General features: G+C 39.0%; 1 protein-coding gene across 2 annotated transcripts; it reads right to left on the reverse strand.

Moving 5' to 3' along the window:
• Positions 1-8,801: 8,801 nt before the first annotated feature.
• LOC131221145 (vacuolar-sorting receptor 6) lies at positions 8,802-21,944 on the reverse strand. 2 transcript variants are annotated; one of them, XM_058216295.1, is made up of 13 exons: positions 21,426-21,944; positions 18,425-19,117; positions 18,216-18,304; positions 17,608-17,677; positions 16,905-16,988; positions 16,724-16,800; positions 16,478-16,559; positions 13,408-13,490; positions 13,237-13,300; positions 12,655-12,783; positions 9,498-9,601; positions 9,275-9,377; positions 8,802-9,113 (listed from the first exon to the last, which is right to left on the reverse strand). In XM_058216295.1, exons 1-12 carry the CDS (start codon positions 21,709-21,711, stop codon positions 9,279-9,281), a joined length of 1,860 nt encoding a protein of 619 aa, XP_058072278.1. In that variant the 5' UTR covers positions 21,712-21,944; the 3' UTR covers positions 8,802-9,113; positions 9,275-9,278. The 2 variants fall into 2 exon arrangements, with proteins under 2 accessions (XP_058072278.1, XP_058072277.1); XM_058216294.1 differs by having other exon boundaries at positions 8,802-9,137; positions 21,426-21,943.
• Positions 21,945-23,591: the final 1,647 nt, after the last annotated feature.

Raw genomic sequence — 23,591 nt, forward strand, 5'->3', positions numbered from 1 at the left:
AAATCACAATGGGCCCCACAGCTCACGCAATCCCTGGCGGTCCTAGCATGGTCAGTACTATAGCCCACTGTGTAAGTCAAACCATGTGGGCCCATTATCCCCTGCGTAGCCATGTATGGTAACATCATATGTTAGTTTTGCACCTTTTGAAATGTTTTGGTGACAGCCTCCTCACATCTGGCACTGAGGTGTAGCTATCTAGTCCATTCAAATTGTGTGTTCCACTGGATGGACCAAATCCCTAAAATTGCATTGATAAAATAATCTCGACCATCCAATTAGTGTACCAAATGGATGGTTTGAGGAAGAATAATGATCGGTCCAAATTCACACCGAGTAATCAGATTATTGATATCATCCTCTCATTGCAATTTTTCTGATGTTCCATCCAGAGTTGGGTCAGCGATCCGGACACTGGATTGTTGGACAAGCCACGTCTAAGGTTGAAGGGTTACGACCATTTTGAAAGGGCAAACCTAGGTACCGGTAGTAGCTTATGGTGGTACCGTGCAGATGTGGGGCCCATGTGATGTATGAAGGCCGTCCAATCCGTATATCAGACTGATTAAACACAATCCAATGGGCCACAAATAAGGAACAATTTGGTAGGGGATACCCACCCTGAATCTGAAAACAACCTTAATTTCTTCCAGAACCTTATCCAGAGACCAGATGAATGGTCCAAATGGCCTGGATTTCATATAAACAACAAGGTGGGCCTGCACTCAAATCAAAGATGTATGTTCCCTTCCAACTTAAACCCTTTGGTGTGACCCACCTAATTAGGGAATCATCCTGATTTTGGGTTCCTGTGGATTACATGAGCTGACCTATCCGGACGGGTTGGATTTCATAAATGCATCGTGTGAGCCCCACATCTGCTAATTGTATTCATTTGGATTTGCAAAACGAGCCTAACCCTCATAAAGGATACTACAAATTCTATCAACAAAAACTAACACATTACAAATACAGTAATCTCATTAACCCAAACCTAATTGTATGGATTTAGATTTGCAAGGAGGTAAAGGTAAAACCCTGACTTTATTGGGTTGGATCTGACCCAAATTCGTGGTAGGCTTCTAACCAACTGCTGGTCCGGCCTGTCGGACCCATTTTTGGCCTAAAAATCTATTTAAGAAAAATTAATAAAACAAAAGGAGGAAGTAATTAGCATGCATTCTACCAGTAGCTGGTCAGACCCATTTAGATCCCATTTTGGTCTAAAAATCTACTTAAAGTAGAATTAATATAATAATAAAAGTAATTAGCAAGTAATCTACCGCTGGCATAGTGGCTATTGTGTTTTATTTTCGAGCAGAGGTACCTTAGAGATTTGACTCGTGACCTTATCTTAAGATTTAAAATAAAAATAAAAAATAAAAAATCAGTGGTGGCTAGGCTGTTCTTAGGGCTGTGAAGGCCCTGGGCTGGAGTACTAGGCCAGAGGTTGGGCCTAGGGATAAAATTCAAGCTCGTTTAATAACTGGGTTGGGTTTGGACTTTGTTTAAGACGTTTTTAGCCCTGCCCTGTTTAGAATTCAGGAGTATTTTTGTCCTATATCAAAGCATGATGGGCACATTTTATATCATATTCAGAGCATAATTCTAAAACTGGGTGACTCAATACTCTGAGAATCGGTTGGGTTCCACAGTGGAAAGAGTTACTCAGTCTCGATTTGCTGTGATTTAAGACAACTCAAACCAAATTTCCCATTGAAGAATTGTCTTTATGGAAAAAAAAAAAAAAACGGATAGGTTTAAACATAAGATCTCTCTCTCTCTCTCTCTCGAGTCATGCTCCCCTGCGCACCTACGCACGTGCGCACCTTTGTACACGTGCCATGGGTGTCTAATCTGAACGGTCCATGTGATGTGGAATCCCATAAAACCTCATGCAACAAATTTTCAACCCGATCTAATATTCTGGTGGGCCATAAAAAAGAGAAATGTAAATCAAGGGAGGAAACTGTTTTAATTTTTCATGGCCAATCAAAGTTTTAGATCAAAGTAAAACTTGGGCCCGGCGGGTTTCAGTAGGTGCTTCTTCACATGAACGGTTCAGATTTTGGATCCACATCACTTATGATGGGTTCTCAAAAAAGTTCGTACGTAGTACGTACGAACTGGTTCGCAGGTGAGCGTTTCCGCTCTCTCTCTATCTCTCTCGCTATATATATATATATATATTACAGTGTACAACCATAGTTCTAAAACTCATTGACTCGACTCGAAGCTTGGTCAAGTCAACTCCAGTTGACAAGATTTCATGCAGATTTCGAACTGAGAGAGTCTACAAGCGGTTTGAACTCAACACAAGTTGTCAAGTTGACTCATTTGTGGGGGATCCTATTAAGCATATAACAAGCAGATAAGAGAATTTTCCATAAATTAGGTGATGGACCTAACCTAACTATTAATTATTTCAATTAGGGTTTTGTTTTTTCCTTTCAGTTACACTATACCACCGAGGTGTATGAGGAGCAGTCTTTTGATGATGAGTTCATTTACTTTCTAAAAGTTCATGATTTTATTTATTTTACGTATATTCTCTTTCTCTTTTGTTCCGAGGGTTGTAATTTTTATTTCATGGATGTTTGCTGTCTCAGTCTTAAAAGATTTGAATTTCTTATAACTTTCATCTTTAATTATAAGTAGGTAAACGTAAGTGTATTTAGAAGTGTCATTTATAAAGGGAGTGAAATAGAGTTTTCTCCCTCTAGACACAGAGTATCGGTCATTTCACATATATTATTATATATAAGTTTAATATATTTTTAAGATCTTTTTACTCTTTTAAATAAGGTTTTTATTATTTTAATTTTACCGTAAGCAATGTATTTTTTCAATGTGTTCAGTGTCTTTGGTTGTAATCAGCTCTATCCTGAATATAGTTTGGATTGTTTTAAAGTTTATATAGCCTAGTTGACCATATTATAAATCAAGAGACTTAAATAAGTAAGAAAAAATAATAGAATTTTTATTAACAATATTAAGTTTAAATATTTTATATACAACATAGCCCTTTTTCGATAAAACACCACTTTTTGTGAGTATAAACTTGTCAAATTTAAAAATCATGGTTGCTCAGCAGTTCACCCAAAGCGGTGTTTATCCTCATATCAGGAATATGCAATTCTTGAAGAATCAAAGTCTTTTAGAAGGTGAATTTAGCTCAATAAAGCCTTTCCCAATCATCTTGGATAAGGAGGAATTGTCTATAAACATATTCATACCATCTCCTACTAGATTCATAGGAGGCGAATATATTTTTGTCAGTAGATGTGATGGGTGGCTCTTGTGTCGATCCACCATTTTGTATTTCCTCTGACTACGTTTAGTGATTACTGTTACAAAATTTTTACCCTTCTCACCTTTTTTCTTTTTTTTTTTTAGTATTTTTTTCTACTTTTCGGTGTTGGCATTAGCGAGACATCTGATTACGTTTACATCCTCTGTTATCAGGTCAACAGAGAAATCCTGAAACCCTAATTCTCATTGGTCCACGTCACCACTCACTAAAAAAATAAAAAACAGCTTCGGACGCCAACCATTAGGGTAACAGGAATTCTCTATTGACCTGATAACAGAGGATCCCGACTCTTACAACAAATATAATGTTCCATTTTCTTTTTTTACTTTTCTAATAATACTCTCTCTCTCTCTCTCTCTCTCTCTCTCTCTCTCTCTATATATATATATATATATATATATATATATATATATATATATATATATATATATCATTTTGTTAGCAGGTTTCGATTTAATCAGATGAGCCTTCACCACTGGCTCTTCTTTCCTCTCATGGTAGCGAGATTCATCTTCTATACGCAAATGGAGTTGTCCAAGAGGCAGGTCTTCTTTTTTTCCATGAATTTGATTCGGCAATCCTTCCACAAAGGGGCAGCTTAGAAAATATAATACTCAATGAAAATTTTCATTAGGCACCATCTCAGCCGGTAAGATAGAATTAGCAAATTTCTTAAGTTTCTGAACTTGATCTAAGATTGGTTTTCTATTAACCATCTTGTATTCAACATAGTCTGCAACTTAAAAACTTCTTTGTTCTTGATTCTTCAACCATATAACATGTTTTGGAAGTTTTTCATAATTTGGAGCGAATTCTTCTTTCTTCAAGTATTGATCATATAGCTTGTTAGAAAGAGAGTTTAGAATATTATTTCTATGTATGTAATCATCATCAATGCATTTCTGTTATTTGTCATTTACACCAAGATCTTCTTCATCCTAGGCACCAGAGAACAGTAGGCCTCAATGACAATATCAATTGTTATGGGAAAAATGGGTCAGTGGTGAGGTCGGAGGGGCTAAGGTCGACTAAGCTTCACTAGCCCTTTGCAAAGCTGCCAAGTTGGCAAAATCCCAAGTCCGTACAACATCATCCTCAAAGGTTCCGACCTTACTCCAACCAACGTTACCCAAGATCCCGACCAAAGATCTCAGGAGACTACCACAACACGAATCTCTCCGAAATCTTGGAGAATATCTACGACATATCTGAGATTCGAATCCCTCTACAGCACGTCCCTACTAAACAGGGATATCTCTTTTATGTCACTACCTCTCCTCAACTATAAATAAAAGCATCTCTAACAGTAAAAGGTACACACAAAATTTCTAGCCCAAAACTCCTTACTCGACCAAACTTAGATTCCTTACTCGACTTAGGCATTGGAGGGTCCCCTGCACTAGCCAGGGTCTTCTTTGTCTGTCCCTTATGCATGCACACGAAGGTCCAATCATCAACATCAATAATCTTGAATTGTTTGAGCAAGAACCTGACTTTTGTTCCCATCAATGAAAGTTCTTTTTATCAAAAGGGTAACTTTCAATTTGAACCAACTTAATAAGGGTAATTGGAGCGCTGGAAGCCATGGAGACAAAATATTGTTAATTTGTAGAAAGTAAAATATAAAAAATAACTTAAAAGTGCATACTATGGTACACTTCTTGAAGATATGTAAAGTCTTCCAACCGTGCAGTGAACTTGCACTACCCAGTAAAAGCACGGTACTTGACCTTAACTCTAGATGCCCAAAACTAATAGAGAAGAAAGAAGATGGAAGTTGAAGTGGTTGGAGCACCTATCTCACTCTAATTCTTATGGGATCTCATTCCAATATAGTGATTGATAGAGACTCCATAGCTATCCTAGTGAGCTTGACCTTTCATCTACCACATCAGTTTTGAGGCCTAATACATAGGTCCACCTAGAAAAAAGTTAAATTATGATGGAGGCCTATGCACAATGTGCACATGTTAAGTGTGTCATTAAAGCACCACAGTGTTCCCAAGTAGCCTTATAGCCATTTTCTATGTGTGGTGCTTCATGCGGATGGACCACTATTTTCTTTGTAGAATTTTAGGGCGTGTTTGATTTTCTCAATCAACCGTAAATACTCTCACTACAGGTGTGAGTAATAATTATTTCTTTCGGTAATTGTTGCATTGTTACTTGTGCTTGATTTGACGGTTACTTTTTGAGCTAAAAAGGAAGACACTAGGAAATGTATTTGGGGCCCACCTTGATGTATGTGGCTTATCCACACCGTCCATTTGTTATGCCAGATAAATTTATGGCTTGACCAAAAAAATGAGGCTGATACAAAGCTCAGCTGGACCACACTACAAGATTTAGGGAATCAAACATCTACCGTTAAAAACTTATCAGTGCCACCATTTACTTTAGTGTGGGCCACTTGAGTGTTGGATCAACCTCATTTTTTGTCCCATGTCCCAAGATGTTACGCTAAAATGGATGGACAGCACATATATATCTTATATATCAAGGTGGGGTCCAAAAATTTAAACTAATCTTTTTGACTCGGTTTTGTGAAATGTAATTGCATTTTCAAAGGCGGTGGAGAAGTGGAAAATCAAACATTACCATTTCACTGGGGATTTACCTGGGATTTGGAAAATCAAACAGGCTCTTAAGTAACAGCTATAGAGGAAAGATCTTGGCGCTGCTCGGATAGACCCCAAATCCACTTAGGCGCGCGGGATTCTTGACTGTTGGGCCCACCTTGAGGTATGTGACTTCATTTATGCTGTCCATCTGTATTGAAAACTCATTTTAAGGCTTGATCCAAATCTTAAATGAACCATAGTACAAGAAACATTAGTAATAGACCATTAAAAACTTCCTATGCGTCACAAGGCTTTGAATCAAGATGATATTTGTGTGATCTCTTCACATAGGTCTTAGTAACCTTATCTACAGGAATGACAAATAAACATTCCGAATGGAATCTATGAATTTTTTAATGGTGAGGATTTTATCACAGCTGTTTCCTATGGTGTGGTCTACTTAAGATTTGGACATGCTTCATTTTTGGGATCATGCCCCAAAATGAGCTTTGAAAATGGTTGGATGGTGTGGATTTAAGGCACATACATCACTATGAGCCCCACAGTCAGGGTTCCCACCCACCTCGGTGGATCCCAGGTCTCACCTAATCCGCAACCATATAAGCCACATTTCAACTTCACAAACTATATTTCAACTCCACTCCACTTCTGATGTAAAACTAAGTTAACAGCCACAACACAGGGAAGAGCTGGGATGGGTGCTACCATTAAAACCTTGCAGATTATGTGAGGCCCACCATGGTGTGCGTGTGTATGCGATCCAATCCATTCATCTAACACAACCCGCCATGGTGAAGGGACATCTCAAAAAGTAGGCCTTTCTAAACCTCAGGTGGGCCACACCATGTAAATTTAGTGGTTTTTAGCATGATTTTTAAATGTAACTAATGTGAGCCACACCGTAGGAACGGCTGGGATGGGTACCCACCATTATAACCTTACACATTTTGTCTGTATAATGTATATGCAGACAAAATTAAGGCATTGTAGGACTCAGGTGGGCCCCACTACATGAGTTTAGAGGTTTAGGGATGACTTTACACTGTTCCTATGGTGTGGCCCACCTGAGCTTTGGATCATCCTGAAACTATGGATCTAGGGTAAACATGAGGTAGTGCACCTAATAGACGGGGTGGATCTCATGCACATTCCACTCACATGGAGCTTAGGGTTTAGGGTGTTGCAATCTGCTATTTTTTATGTTGGGAATGTAGCAATTGGATCTTTATTTTTATTTTTGGGAAGATGAGCAGGATTTTATTATTATTATTATTATTTTTATTTTTAATACTTCCAAAGGGCCAATAGCTCAAGAATTATATCAGGATTGTAGCAATTGGGTTTTTATATTGGAACTTTAGCAATTAGATTTGAGACCAGGTTACAAATTATATCCGGATTGTAGCCCATCTGGGTCATGTTGTAATGATCAAAACTGTTAATATGATGGGCCTTACTGTAATGGGTGATGTCCAAAATATTTTCAAGATTGGAAGATCCTATCAATGGACCATAAAACGAGGGTCGAAGGAGATTATTCATCTTCAGAGGAAGAGAACTAAATGATCAAATGGTTGAAATTGTGTAGTGAGTCGAGTCTTCAAGTGGACCCGACACCACCAGATATTGCGCTATGCTCCAAATTGCAATTTTATTACCTCAAATTTGGACCTCAAAGAAACACAATTATTATGAATATTAGGAAACAAAATTGCAATTTTCTTCGTTCGTCCTGATTAAACTGATGTCTACAATTCAATTCACTTGCACATCCACGAATGATTGGAACAAATCACTTCCTTCTATATTTGTTAAAGTCCTTATTGGAGTGTCACCCACCGTCAAAGATATAACCTATGCCAAAGAAAAGCTTCCATGCCATCTCCGAATGAAAACGATTACTTGGACAAGTGCCAAAGTGAGTTTCTTCATAAACTGGGCTGCAGTGATGGATGTGAGTTGCTGAGCTTGGTGGTGTTGCTATCCTCCGTTGTTTAAGAGCCTAGCTTGATGCATTCCATCAGTCCTAGAGCTTTTAGTACTTTGGTTAGGTTATTACAGTATTGGAGGTTTTCTAGACCAATATCCTCAGGGATCTCAGGGAACCTCAATTGAAGGATTCAGTAACTAGCATGGGGATGAGCCTAGACAGGGCTTTGGAGGCCTGTAAGCTCTAGGTGTTAATCTCACACTTTAATAAGTAAGGGCTGATATCTATATATATGGATTCTTTTCATGTATAGCTATTACTGATTAGGCGTAATCTTTATCACTTTTCATGTAGTCTGATTTTTATTATCTTCCATGTATAGCTGTTCCCTTGTATTCCTCTATTTAAAAGATATTTGGGGTAAAGCAATAGAGAGAAAAACCCATGGGAAAATTCTCCAAATTCCTTTTCGCATCTCCAGCATTATCAAAGGCTTCATTTGGGTCAACATCTATGAAGAATGTGATTGATTTTAGTCAATGCTAAATTGCAGAAAGATTTGGTTTGTATTCAAAATTCAAAAAAGAAAAGAAAAGTGCAATTGGGTTGTTGATGTTATGGCCTAGGAATTTAGGAAGGATTACGGGAAGAACAGGTCTCAATTATAAGGATAGACTCTTTGAATTTCAACACAAAACTAAGACTTTTCTTATAGAAAGACGCGTCTCATTTCCCTAAAAACAATTTCCAAAGAACATACATACCTGTATTGTATCTTGGTGTTGTAATGAGGGTCAAGATTCCATGTTGAATTCGGCTTCCTAACGAGGCTTTAAAGTTGTGTAGACCGAATCATCGAAAAGGACAGTACCTCAATCTACCTGACCGAGAGTTTTTCATTTCAAAACCAAAATTCTTAGAATTTCTTCAGCCTCTCCATTGAATTTTTTGAAATCAAGAGGGCTAACAACCCAAGTCTCTGCAACTTGCTTCTTTATTCCACAACACATGAAACAAGCTGCATTTTCTATCTTTTGATTATTTGTAATTGACTGATATGATACTGTATTATTTTCCACCTAAATTTACATAACATTTATTTCCATGTACATGACCAAAAAGAGATGACATTTTCGGCATATGTGGGAGAAATTGCAGTGTATTTCTCTTAGGTTGTGAAGTTCAAAGGGGAGAGTTGAGCCTTTCAGGTGCAGGAAAAAGTTGTTGAATGAATCTCAAACTTCACACTCAGCAGCACCATGCATCTCATTCAAGAGAGCTTCTCTAACTACGACAAGTAACTGCTTCAGCTCTTCCCACATAAGAAAACCAATAAAACAATGAAAGGATATTAAATAAATAAACGTAAAGAAATGAAAAGTTTCCAAAGGAAAAGTCACAAGTATAAAAGATAGAGAGGCCACGGCTCATGAAGGAAAAGAATAATACCTCCTTACACCGAACCTGTTCGTAGAGGTTGTGCCTCGTTCTGCTGGTTGTCGAGTGGCATGTACTGAGACATGATAGCCATGATCTCTGAGTCCATGTACGACTGCACAAATAAAGAGAGGAGAAGATATCATCATACAGCACAAAGAATGGAGCAGACCATGGCTACATAAAGAGATGCGGTTGAGAATGCACACGATCCCTTTTAGTTTGGAAGACTTACCCGGAGCCTGTATTTGTAAAAGATATAACCAGCCATACCAGCACCGACCACACCGGATAGGACTAAGAGTGTCAGGAACCACCCAAATCTTGATGAGTTCCTCCCTGCATGATAAACAGACAAGGATCAAACAAATGGAATATAAACCTTATCACTCCACATCCATAACAGATCATGGTCAGCTTGATAGAATAGCGCATAATCACTATGGCTGCAGCTTGGTTCAGGTCAACCCAAACCTGATTGACCCAACCCAAGTTTGGGTCGGGTTGTCAGGGTCCTCAGATCGGGTCAGGGTTGGAAAACTCCAACCTGATTTGAAATCAGGTCGGGTTCAGGTTGGGATGGGGATAATCACATGTATTTGGGATTGCTCACGTCGGGTTGGGTCAGTTTAGGGTTGAATATAGATGAATTCGGGCTGGAATCCAGGTCAGGTCGGGTTACGGGTCGTGTCCTCTTGAGGTTCGGTCAGGCTTAGGTTGACTCTCAACCCGACCCAACCTCTCCAATTGCACCCCTAGTAAGCACACATCCCTCATGATTTCCTAGTCTCCCAGTTCTTCTTCAGGACCTCAAGCACCAGGTTTACACCGCAAAAGTAAAGTTGAAAGCATAAACATAAACCCCTCTTTCATCTAGTCCATCATTAAGAAGTACTTGCTCCTTAAACCTATCTGGCCGCAAGAACATCGAAACATAAGAATGTGATACTCAGGTTGCTGTTGGAAGGTTTATTTATTTATTTATTTTACGCGCACACCCTCACACCCACACACACCACAATGGGTACTCGAATCCATGACCTTAGCATTGAAACTCCTGTGAGTCTACCACTAAACCATAAGTAGGTTGCTTTTGGAAGTTGCTATATTTGCATCGAGTGCAATGACCATTGTGCATGTTTCTTCCATTTGAAATAATAAAAGTTGCCATTTGGAGCTGGTTGGATGGCCTTTCTCCATGCCAAACAAATTGCTGTTTCAAATTTAAAGTGGGTTTCCTAAGAATAGTGTGCAATTTCTGTCTGCAAATTTTTTCCACACGGCACCTAATGCATAGAAACAGATGTGTAGAAGTACGAAAATGGAGAAAATATTTAAAGACCAAGATCTGGTGGTTACCAAACTAATCACATCAAAGTACAACTCTCTAAATCTATAACTACCCAAACAATTCTACCAATTCTCATTCAAGCTTTTTGTTGGACAAAATCGTTGAAAACAATTCTAATGTTGGATAATCTTTAGAAATGAATATAGCCCTTAACAAATATTTGTTTTATGTGTGAGAAGGTGGAGTTAGTGAATCACATGTTCATTCATTCCAATTCAGTGTGGGAGAGTTGATGCACTCTTTAAAGTGGGTTTTTCCTAATTAGGTGGAGGACCTCCTTAAATGGCAGCCAAGTGACACTTTTCTACCCAAGAGAGATTTGTGGAGAATGCTTCTGATTGCCATTGTGTGGAGAATTTGCAAGGAATGCAATTGTAGGAATTCTTGTTGGAACTCATCTCTTATACAGATGGAGGAGAGTAGGATCTTCTTTATGAATCGTGGACTCGCTACAAATGATTTTGAAGGTGTTTTATTGTCATATCTTGATAGAAGTTGGGGCTTCTTCATTTGGGAGAACCATCACCACCCAAGGAAAAAGGATTGGTGGTGTTCACATCGGAGTGGATGGTGGAACTTGAACACTAATGTTGGCTCTATGCGAAAACCCTGGTACATTGGAGTTGAGGGCATGGTGTGGTATGATACCGGGAAAAGTTAGATTGGCATTCTTGGTCATGGTGGAGGTGTGGATTCAGACCAGGCTGAGTTCGATGCAATGAAGATGGGGATTTTCCAAAACTTTCAATTGCCCTCTTATTCTAGAAGGAGATTCCTGTAACACCATGGCATGGGTTTCCAAAACTTCAACACACCTTGGAAGCCTAGATTCTTACATAATGAGATTAGGACCTTACTCTCCGCCAATCATGTCGTCTCAGCCTTATCCCAAGACTGGCTAATGCCTTGGTGGATACTCTTGCTAAAGATGGAGTAAGCAAAATTTAGTTTGGCATAGGAAATGCATATCCATTGCCTTAATGGGTTGTTACGACAATGTTGCAAAAGCCGAACTGACCATCAAACAGGAAAAATTCTTATTTGGTTTTCTTGTGGTCGAACTGCTAGTCTGGTTGGCCTAACCAATTGACTAGAAAATATATAAAATACAAAAATAAATGAAAATATTTATAAAAATAACAACACAAAGGGAAATGTTGGGTAAGTAGAAAAAAAGAGAGCGAAACAAACATTTTGTAAAAATGATATATAATTTTTTAAAAAAACTATTTAGTAATATACACAAATACAACAAAATTTCCACTAAATTGCTAACTTTGAAAGAAAAAGAATATATATATATATATATATATATATATATATATATATATATATATATATATATATATATAATTGGTTGGTTTTAGAAAAAAGGAAGGGGAGACGGTTGAACCAGCTGTTTGGATTGGTTTAAGTTGGTTTTGGATGGTTTTGACTGGTGTTGACCCTTAGGTGTCTGGTTCAGGTTGAACCTGGGTGGGCACTAGTTCAGTCTAGTTTTCACAACATTGGTTGTAATTTGTAACACTTTCTCTTCTTAAGAATATATTTGTTTATCTATTAAATTAACAATCTAAAACCTATTTCATTCTTAAATGCTACCAATTCCCAATTCAACTTCCTATTGAACTAAAACTTCATAAAACCTACTCCATCCCAATATAGAGTTTAAATGTTATTAGTTTTCAACTGAAAGAAACATTCTAAATCCTGTTAAAATAAACTGATTAACCGACTCTTTTCTGATCGGAACACCAGACTCTACACAATCCTAAACAAACTATGACTATTTACAAACTCACCCAAAAAAAATTCAATTTAAAATAAATATTAAAGAAACCCTTAATTTTCATCCCTGTAACTAAGACTTCCCAAAATTCTCAAAAATAATAATCCCCCGGCCTATCTTTTGATTGGACTTTCTCTTCGGCCTTACAGCCTTTGTGACTTTGATTACGAGCCCACTTAGACTAAGTAAAATACTCACCGCATTGAATTCACTCAAGCAACACAATTGCCCTATGTTAACACATATCCTTACCAATGCAGGTATCTTGATCCCTCATGTATAGAAGGTCTCCCTTGCACTTGCACTCGTATCCACCCCAGGTATTCTTGCAAGTGCAGCCATCGCAGTTACAGGCAACCCCTTCCTTGCATTCATCAATATCTGATAAACAACATAATGAAAGATGTCATGGTTGATGGTAAAAAATAGAAGTTCAGGAGATATATGATAGATATCAAATATTAGAAAAAATAAAATGTTCACATACAGCCTTGTATGTTAACCTTTACATACAATGCTATTATTTTCTTCTAATGTGTCATTTTGGTGGAATATTGGAGCCGTGAAAATAGTGGACCATACCAGGATGCCACACACATACCTTGAGTCAGACCATTGTCTGTCCATTGCTTCTTATTCTGTAGTTCACCAGATTAATGGACCATCCTGGTTTTCTGCCCAGGTGATCTTTTTCACCTTTTACACAGCTCAGATTTTGAGGAAACAAAGTGTTGTATGGGAAAGCTCAGATAGAATATTGTATGTGACCATTACTCATTAGATGATGAGCTGGAAAGTATCCATTAAGAACTAAATGAATTCAGGCAGCGGTACCTTCACATTTATAGCCATCACCACGAAATCCGGATGGGCAGTGACATCCTCTTAACTCAGATTCCTTTTCATGTCATGAACAAACTAAGTAAGACGTGTGTGAAAGAACATGCAGCAATGAAGGATAACTGAAGAATACATGCAATAGGATGAGGGATAACATCACAGAACTGAGCAAGCTGAGAAAGATTGTTCTTTTCTAGTTTCCGACCAGCAACCTCCATTGTCCATAATGCACCTTGCGGGCCCCACAGCTGCCAAGGGGAAAAAAAGTTAAGTTCAATGGGTAATGCCTTTATCAAGGGCATTCGAATTGTAGCATGTAGAGCTCAAAAGACAATTCCAAACTTGACAATAGCGGAAAATAGAACTTTGCATCTTCATCTTCTGTGTGGGCATCAGTAGGAATGTCTAGATTTCCAAATCCCATTCTAAGTCATGTTGAAAGTCAGTTATGTAGATGGGAATTGTCAGATAATGGTTCTTCCATCTAGAGATGTACTATATGATGCTCGGTCTAAAGAATACAAATGTTTTTTGACCAGCAATGGTTGGAAGTGTAAAAACTTTGATATGTTGGGTCCAATCATATGATGGGACATGACCCCTATCTCCTCTATCATATAATCCTATCCATCTAATGAAAATGGACAGGTACAACCAATACTCCACATTTAGAACAATTAAGATCATTTGATGGGGGAGAGTTTCAGGGTATCTTCCATCCACCATGGGGCCCACCATATGGAAAATTTGGATCACCAAAATGTGGGTTGCTCTGTAGACCGTTGCTTCCAAGAAAATTGCTCAATCAACCTTAGATATTTCCATTTTAGAGGGACACTTCGCTAATGAACTCTTGTTCCGCATAGCAGAAGAACTAAGTACGTAAAACCTGGAAATATGGCTCTTCCAGCTTAACTTTTTTAACGCTAATTGAAGTTTACTCGCTAAATTCATGGGGGTTAAGTTTCTATAATTTTCTGGCCATAATTTTTGTCATTTTTCAATATAAAAATTACACCAAACTGTAATACATGACTGAAATTTCCACAAGAACATTCCAACATTCCACATAACATGGAAAAAAATTTCGCCCCTTGATCAAGCACCATTAAAATCAAAGAATAAAAAATTAGATCGAATCTAAAGTGATTGCCATTTATATGCTCTAATACCCCTCACAGCTAAAGCAGTTTATTAAAAACTGCCATCTCTTCAACCTAATGAGGCTAAATAGAGAAGTCCTAGCTCCATATAACCATGTTCCTCCACAAACTATTATTATTTCTAAATGTTTTTTTTTTCATTAACTTGAATAAGGGCCCATATGGATGCAACATCTGTAAAAGGGTATTTCACAAAAGCAAGTGTGTACTGACTTTGTTGGTCAATTTTCCATTAAGCAATCCAATTAGTTTTTCGGAGAGTGGAAACTTTAGCACCTATTTCAACGAGTGGGGAATCAAACAGGGTTTGTGAAAATGCATCCAAATGCACAACATGGAAAGGGTTTGGATGAAAAAAGGCATTTAGGTCTCAAACGCCCCTTTTGAAGGTGCATCCAAATGGGTCCTAAGAGAAATCTAATTTAGGCAACTATTTCATTAACAAGGGACATAACTTTTTCATACTGTATACCGTGATAGTCAGACTCATGAGTGGAGAAAGAGCTTCACGACTCCTTGGACCGGTGGGCTTCGGTTTTTTCCAACCATAGAACACATTATGGCATTGAGATGAAGTGATACTTATTGATACTTTCATGTTACTACGGGATATGAAATCCAAAGAAAAAAAATTCAACAATTTAAGAAATATTTGGATTAGCCTTCCAAAATTGATCACATCTGTGCATGTATGTCACATCCTGATTCACTTTGGAAAAGAGGCTTGCCTGCTCACGAAACATGATTTCGATCATCAGTTGTTGCTTGGGATCTCATGATACATTTCTACGAATAGATTTTAATTTGTGAATTTTTCAGCTTCATATGCTTTTGAAATGATGCAATAACGTTGGGGAATTGTTGTAAATATATCATAAAATTCTTGAAAATATACTGGAGTGACATTCTCGTAAATAGTGTCTTAGATATCCAGAAACCTCCTAGGTCTTGTAAACTCTTCGCAAAAATGGCCTTAAAGGTTTATAAATTGCAAGTATTCTCTTCATTGTTGTCATCAAGAAATATGTCTATTATTTTTTGCTTATCCTCTGTTTTTCCTCTGCCTCCCATTTCAAAAGGTTCTCTTTTCTCTTCTTCTTTTTGTATCACCTCTTCTATTCCTATCTTTGGTCTTATAGCCACCTTGCCACCTTCAATCAGCCAGACACCTCCTATAATATTTAGTGTGTTTGGATTGGAGGTAAACAAGGGAAAGGAAGCCCTTTGCAATTTTTGTTTTGCTACAGAAGAAGTCATGGACAATGCTTTCCCTTGCATTTTCAGTGTTTGGTTTGCAATTTTCAGAGGAAAACCTCTTCCATCCAAATTTTCCATTTAAAAGGTCACATTAGAGGGAGACCTCTTTTCTCATCAAATGTCTTTTTGAAAGAAAGGTTTAACTCCCTTTCTAAGAAAAGGAAATCAATTTCCTTCTCTTTTTATGTTTCTCAAATAGAGCAAATGTCACATCAAAGGAGAATGGTTTGCTTTCCTTAGTTTACTCTCAATATGAACACGCCCTAATAATAGCGATTGTTCCAAGATTGCCTAGGTTCTAATATTTACATCAGATATTTGATATCACAAATGCACAAAAAATGATTCCTTACAGATCAATAATGACATGAATCATGCTCACACACAAATCTTCATGCAAATTTTGGTCTTTTAGTTCTCATTTCATCGTAGATATAAGATTATGGAGAAGTAAACATGTTCTGACAATACCGTACACACTTCATATCCATAAGATATATTCATTCATATATACTAGCAAGAGCAAAGATAAGCTGTTTTCACATAAATGACACTAGATATGAGAATCAAACGTGTACAATCCAACATGCTCCCCAATGGGTCGTCTCTTTATACAGAATTGATCACCTGCAACCTGTTGAAGGTTAACTTAAGCTACACCCCTTTCACAAACATTTTTCCCTTGGGAAAACCAAAATTTTGAATTCATGAAAATGGGTTGTAGAGTAGAGACAGTTGTAGGTGATCAGTCCTCGTTATAAGCATCAAGACTTAAATATTGAAGGGAAATGAAACAAGGTGCAAGGCGTACGGACCTTGACAAGATACATAACCATCACCATGATACTGAACACCGTCCACTACAGGGCATTGACATAATCTACCCCTGAAAGTGTCCTAAACAAACAGACGTAATCCAAAGATCAGTGAGAAGTAAGAAATAAGACATCCTTCACTCAGAAACCCACCTCTATACAATGGTCAAACATTTTTACCACAGGAAAACTATCTTAACATGTATCATTCACAAGATGCATTTAACATAATCTCATTCACAATACCTTGCAAGCAGTAACATTCAATTTCATGTTCTGCCAACAGCCGCCGTTCCTTTCAAGGCACTCGTTAGTCTCAAGATCTGTAAACACAACAGGAAAAATCCAATAAAAATTCAATGCCTAGACCCCAGAAGGAATTTCTGGAAACCAATCTCGACTAGAAAGCCGTAGGCATGTGTTTAACCTCCACTCAAACAAATCCGAGGTTCTGTGGACTCTTTAAATCCTGCACATATAGCCTTCAGCACTGCAGTTCTCTCCAATTTCCCTTCAAAACAAGCAAAACAAGAACTTATACAATCTCGAAAGTGCTTCTGGCATCTTTCCTTAGAAGGGTAAACAACCAATATTAAAAAATTCACCGTCGAATTAAATACTGCCTAGAGGCTTAGGGGAGTCTACTCAGCTGAGTTGTTATGAAAAGCAGCCAGCTTGAAAAGGTTGATGGAAATTTGTAATAGTAATGACAGAAATATAAGATACAATCATAGAAAGAAACTTGCGAAGTGTGGTTTCAAAAGGAAAAACTGGTGAAATGAAATAAATTAGAGACCTTACTAGTAACAAAAAAGGAGATAGATATATGAAGAAGGTATCGATCTACAGTTTCAGGGAAAGTGAAAGAGAGGGAGAGAATCAAGGATGAAAGTTGGGTCCCTATCAAAATGAATAAATAGGCCATGGATCTGCATGCAAAGTTCTTGAACATTGAAAACAATGTTATGAAGGTGTCATGAGATAGCTGAAAAGATTCTTTTTGTAATAATAATGATGATGAAGATGATTATAGGAAAAGGTACAGGTAGAAAATACAATAGAGCTCAGTTAACCATCACACCACAAATCAAATTCTAACAAGAGATTAGTACAAGCATTGCATAACAAACCTCGATACTGGACATCATTGACAACCAGAGTCGGCAAGATGGTCACATCACCACGAGAACCTCGACCAACCTATAATTCAAAACAGTGGGCCCAAGTTCATGTTAGGAGATAAATGAAAAAAATGTTTTAAAAAAGGGTGTGTGTGTGTGGGGGGGGGGGGGGGTGTGCGTGTAAAAGGTGGTCCAATGAACTCTAAGACCTCGAGGTCTGGAGTACTCCTTATATTGACTTATGAAGAATCTTTTGCAAAGGTAAGAAGCGAGGTGTTAGATGGCCCTCAGAGGCCTAAGTTCAGGAGGTTAGGTAATTCTACTTGTGGGCCCTCCACAGACATCTACATGGTGCCACAGGTGCCAGTATGGCATGTCATATCCAACTGTGCATCGGATGGTCCTCACTGTGTACAGAAAAATGGTCCAATCATCAGATGGGCCTAATGTGTACAGAATAATGTACATGACCTTCTTGATTTACGGTTAGGGCATCTGGGTTGTAGGGCCTGGTTTGTATGTGACACGCATGTCATATTTGTAAGTGTGGTGGCATGTAGAATTAGCAAACCTTGAATTCATTTGAGAACTCAGAAAAAGAAAGAAGAAGCAAAGACCTGGAGTTCCTGCTCAGCCTTCAACACCTGGTTCTCCACATCAGCATCAGGATCACCCATGCATTTTTTGATCTTATCGAGCGGCAGATCTGACATCTCAGATTAAAACAATAAGATAAAGATCTTAGAACTCTTAGAGAAAAAGCCGAACCAAAAAAAGTAGAAAAAAGGAGAGATATCCTAATCCAACGTTCTCTACCATCACTCACCAAGCGCTTTCATTACATCTTCAGCACATTCCTTGCTATATCTCTTGTCCTTCATGGAGCATCTGATGTGAAAATCCGTCACAAAATCCCACCAAACCCATGACCGATTGCTCTCATTAGCAACTCTATGCACGCATAGCTGCCTCAAATTCTCAACAACCACATCCTTCCCATCATAGCCCTCACCAAAATCTTGCTCCGGATCAGGTGCACAATACCTGCCATGATTTATACACTGAGATTTGCACTGCCTGCTAAGGATAAATGCCTGGGGGCAATACCAAGTTATATAATGTGGGGTGAATTGTGTATAATTGCCCTTCTCAAGTATTTGAGCATGGCCCCTGAAGTTCCTCACGAAATCCATCTGTTCATCGCACCGGATCCCACACTCGTCATTGCTGTTGGTCCAGAGCTCATACTCAACCCTCTCATCAGGGTGAGGCATCGACTCAGTCCAGTCTAGTTTTATCACAACCTCTTCATCATTTTGCCGTGCTTTCTTCAGCGCATCACCAAAGGAACGAGTGATCAAAGCTGATGGAATTCTGATTTTCTCAATGTAACCATCTGCATCGCTGCTCCCCTCAGGAGTATCCATGGTTATGAGAGGCTCGTCAACATTATCTGCAATTAGAACTGCTGCCACTCCAGCCTGTTGGCCGTTCCATGCCTTCAAAGCAAAGTAGCACTCTAGAGCAAAGAAAAAAAAAATCAATAAATATTCATTTACGAAGATGGTTTTGTATTATTTATTTATTTTGGATGATTTAGAAATTTGCAGACAAAGAAAAGAAAAGGAGATTACAACTACAAATTACAGATGGTTGTTGGCTTTACGGTTAAGGTTATATCTTTTCCTATCCCTGGAATAAAAAAGGGAACTTAGGAGCAACCTATAGAATCAAACATAGAATCCTAAAGACATAAAAGAAAACTAGAGATAATAACAACTCGCAATAAAAGCTTGAAGAGGCTTTATTAGATCCCAAATTTACCAGTTGTTGCAGATGTTCAACCTCATGTTTGGATTGGAAGTAAATTAGAGGAAGCAAACAATTTCAATTTGATTTGACATTTCCTCTGTTTGGATACATAAGAATGGGAGGAAATCGATGTGCTTTCCTCAGCAAGGGAGTAAAATTTTTCTTCCAAAAAGTCAAATGGTGGGAAAGGAGGTTCCTTCTGATATGATGTTTTGAATGGGAAAATTTGAATGAAAAGAAGTTTTCCTTTGAAAATTGAAACCCAAACAATGGAAAATGCAAAGGGAAAGCACTTTTGTTCACAGTTTCTCTAACCAAACAAACAGGTGCAAGGGGTCTCCTTCCACTGGCGCCAATGTCAATTTACATCCTCTTATGTCACAATTTCACTTTCCCTTGCATTCCCTAGTTTACCCCCAATCCAATAACAAAGGAGATAGCTCAAGAGATGAATCAAAACAATTTACTCTTTACTGCCGCCCCCCCCAAAAAAAAAAAAATAATAAATAAAGAAAATAAAATAAAATAGAAAATTACTATTACCGACATGGCAACAAATTGTTCTGAGAGGGGTCTAAAAAGAAAATAAGAATAGCATTATGATTCAGATCATTCAAAAAGACAATAAAAAAAAAAAGGGTCTATTCATCATATGGAAGAGAATTCTTTTAGTTGAAACATGAGATTGCATTAAAAAGAGGAAAATATGTAAAAGGAATCTAACAATCTATGAATCTAAGTGAAACCGAAAGATAATAACTACCCATTACTGAAGACTGCCTATTTCAGAATTTCTTATTACTGTCTGTATGAAATATAAATTTCACAAACTGTTTATACATCTAACAGCCACCTATTACCGGACATCGTGTTGTTGTAATGCAGAATTTGGGCATTTTACCGTAGCAAAAAGAAAAAGAAAACATAGTAATTAAAGTTAAAGATATCTAACGATCTAAAACCGATATCAAAACCTGCTTTCGAAGACTGCCTAATGTCCAAAACAAAGTGCTCAGAAAATCAACTGCCATGCATCAACCAAATCGGTTGTGCGACATCCAGAAATTTTACAAAAAGATTCTGCCCATTATATAAATTCACAAATCCTTCAACAAAAAGGATAACCCATGATTCAAAACCATGAATTGAGTCTGAAAAATTAAAAAACCGGACTCGATCACATGCATAAGTCCTTTTCACAAGATCATCAACTACCACCCGTCACTGCAAACTGCCTTCTCGTCGTCCAAATTCAGTAACTTCCAGGAAAGGCCGTTTGTCGCATGCAAAATTCAGAAATTTATTAAGCACCCGGTTGATCCAGATTGTGCATCTGCCATGATAAATTCAGAAACTTTCAAAGAAGACTGAATCACATTTGAAAATTTCACTATTTTCTTACAAAATTATCAACTATCCATTTCTCCAAATCTCTTATTCCACACCAAATTTTAAAAAGCTTTCACAAAAGTCCTCCTTTCCCATGCAAAAATTCACTATTTATTAATTGCACCAATTAGTCAAAACTGCCTATTCATCTTAGATGAATTCAAAACTTTTATTTTTTATTTTTTATTTTTTAAAAAAAACAGAGAATTGGGATCACAATCTGAAAATCTTCGTCTTTTTTTTTTTTCGGAAATTATCAAATACCCAATTTTCCAAATCGCTCATTCATCATGAAAATATAAGAAACTGCTCGGAAAATATGCCATCAGATGCGAAAATCGACAAAATTTTCACAATATCACAGGTACCCAATACTCCAAACTCCTTATTTGTCATGCAAAATTCAGAAAAGAAAAGAAGAAGAAGAAGATGAAAGGAAGAAACTGGCATTTCTTCACAGAGTAAACGACCACCGATCAGTCGAAACTACATATTCTCCACGGGAAATTCAAAAACTTCCACGAAAATGCCATTCGAACGTGAAACTATCACCATTCAAATTCGAAGATTTCCATGGAAAGAAGAAAAAGAAAGAAGACAATGAAACAGAGGAATTACATCCGCACCTCCTCGATCGAGAAGAAGAAAGAGAGGCCGCGAAGATGGGGAGTTGAAGGAAGAATCGAAGGGCTTGCATCCGGAAGATTCCTTCCCTGGGTAAACGACGGTTCCCATCATAGTCCCACCGTAGTCGGGAATTCCGAAGTTGGCGATTGCGCTGTCATGCTTGGAGCGCAGACTTGCAGGTGACAGAACGGAGATGCTGCTCTTCTCGACGACGAATCGACCGGAGACTGAGATGAAGATGGTTGAGAAGAGGAAGAAGGTGGCGAGATTTCCGAGAATTGCCATTGAAATTTTCTGGGTTTTTTTTTTTTCTGGGGGAGGGGGCTGTTTTTGTAGAACAAAGGAAGAGAAGGAGATGAGAATAAAGAGACGAGTGTACAAGGAATTTTCAAACGGTCTACAGGTGGAGAGAGAGAGAGAGAGAGAGAGAGAGAGAGAGAGAGAGAGAGAGCGTGTTGTTGCCGTTTGGATTTTAGTCTTACGTAAAAGAGACGATGCCAGAGAGACTGGGAGGTGGGCGGAGTAAGCGGAACTAACGTGGATCAGAGAGAGAGAGAGAGAGAGAGAGAGAGAGGGGGGGCAGGAGTGTCTGCTCTACCGAGGAAGCTCATGTATACTCGAATTCATTGTGTAAAATAGAAGGCCCGTTGGGATTTCCGCAAAGTTCGTCCATACTGTAAATCCAAGGCATGCTGAAACCACTTATGACTAGTTGTTCATTTTCTTATATGCCAATGACCCTTTTATCATGATATAAATAGGTAATGTTGGGGACAAAACATACAAGTCCGCAGACTCGGACTAAATGCCTCGAGCCACCAAAGGATGTGTCAAATCCGAGGAGTTATTCGCTAGACCGAGGCAAAGGTTGAGTCGGCCCCGACGGGTCGGTAGGGTCGTCAGTGTCTCGGGCATGCTTCGGGCGGACCTCTTTATCGGATCGACCGTCACAAGATGAAGCCGCACTCCGGATGTCTTGGGATAAGATTCCCGATCCCGAAGCTCACGGGATCGGATGAAGGCATGAGACGGGCACGATCCTGTTTCCGTGATCCCAGGAGAAGATTCCGTGATCCCAGGAGAAGATCTCGCGCACAATACCAGGAAGAGAATCCTCGTACGATTAAATGCCCCAGCAGCTATAAAAGAAGGGGGGGCCCTCACCTTGAGAGGTACGAAAAACAAATTCCTCCAAAAGACTTTTCAATACTTTAAGACCCCGAGTCCAGGCCTGACTTTGGCATCGGAGGGTCCCCTGCGCTAGCCAGGGTCTCCTTTGTCCTTTTTCTGTGCAGGCATACAAGGATCCAGGAGGACGAACCAGATAATTGCATCAACAGTTTGGCGCCGTCTGTGGGAACGTGCAAAAAGCCATCCCGTACCTCTATATTGAGTCCAATGGTGATGACTAGAAGGACGGTCCCAGAAGAAGATTTGAATGAGAACGCGATTACAGGGCCAGCGGGACCAAACGCGCATCCCCCAGCCCAGAACCCACCTAACAACCGCCGACGAGGGCGACCGGAACAAGCAACAATCAGCGGGGTCGCGACGATGGGCGGTTGGACAAGGAGGTTCAAGAAATCCGTTCCGATATGAATACGATGAAACAGATGCTGGAACGAATGTATCAGCAGCAAATGCAGCCACTCCCGCATCCTCGAGGGGAGACAGCGCACGTACCGACCGCGGCGGTTGATCCTCAACCTTCTGCGCCGCAATCTTTCCGGCCGAGCCAACCCCAGGCGGGTCGAGAACCATCTCGCAGCGATCGACCAACGCCTCCCTCCCCGGATCTTGACACGAAATAGAACGAAGAAGGCGCAATCGCCCTTCCATGGAAGGCACGGCGGAACAGCGAACCTTGGAAAGCCGACATTCAAAATTTCAAAAAGAAGTGCGGGAAGAGATGGCAAAAGAGATGGCAGACATAAAGCACGGCCGGAATGTATATTCAACCGGGTCCGACGCGAAAGCGTCCCCCTTTGTGGACTCGGTACTGAAAGCCCGATTGCCCGAGAGGTTTCGATTACCTCAAATCACTCCTTTCACCGACAAAACCGACCCGACCGAGCATATTGAGTGCTTCAGACCCGATATGGAACTCCATGATGCCTCGGATGTAGTAATGTGTCGGGCCTTTTCTCTTACATTGACCGATGTAG

The sequence above is a fragment of the Magnolia sinica genome, chromosome 12 (genome assembly GCF_029962835.1).
Source record: "Magnolia sinica isolate HGM2019 chromosome 12, MsV1, whole genome shotgun sequence".
In the NCBI taxonomy this organism is placed as follows: domain Eukaryota; kingdom Viridiplantae; phylum Streptophyta; class Magnoliopsida; order Magnoliales; family Magnoliaceae; genus Magnolia; species Magnolia sinica.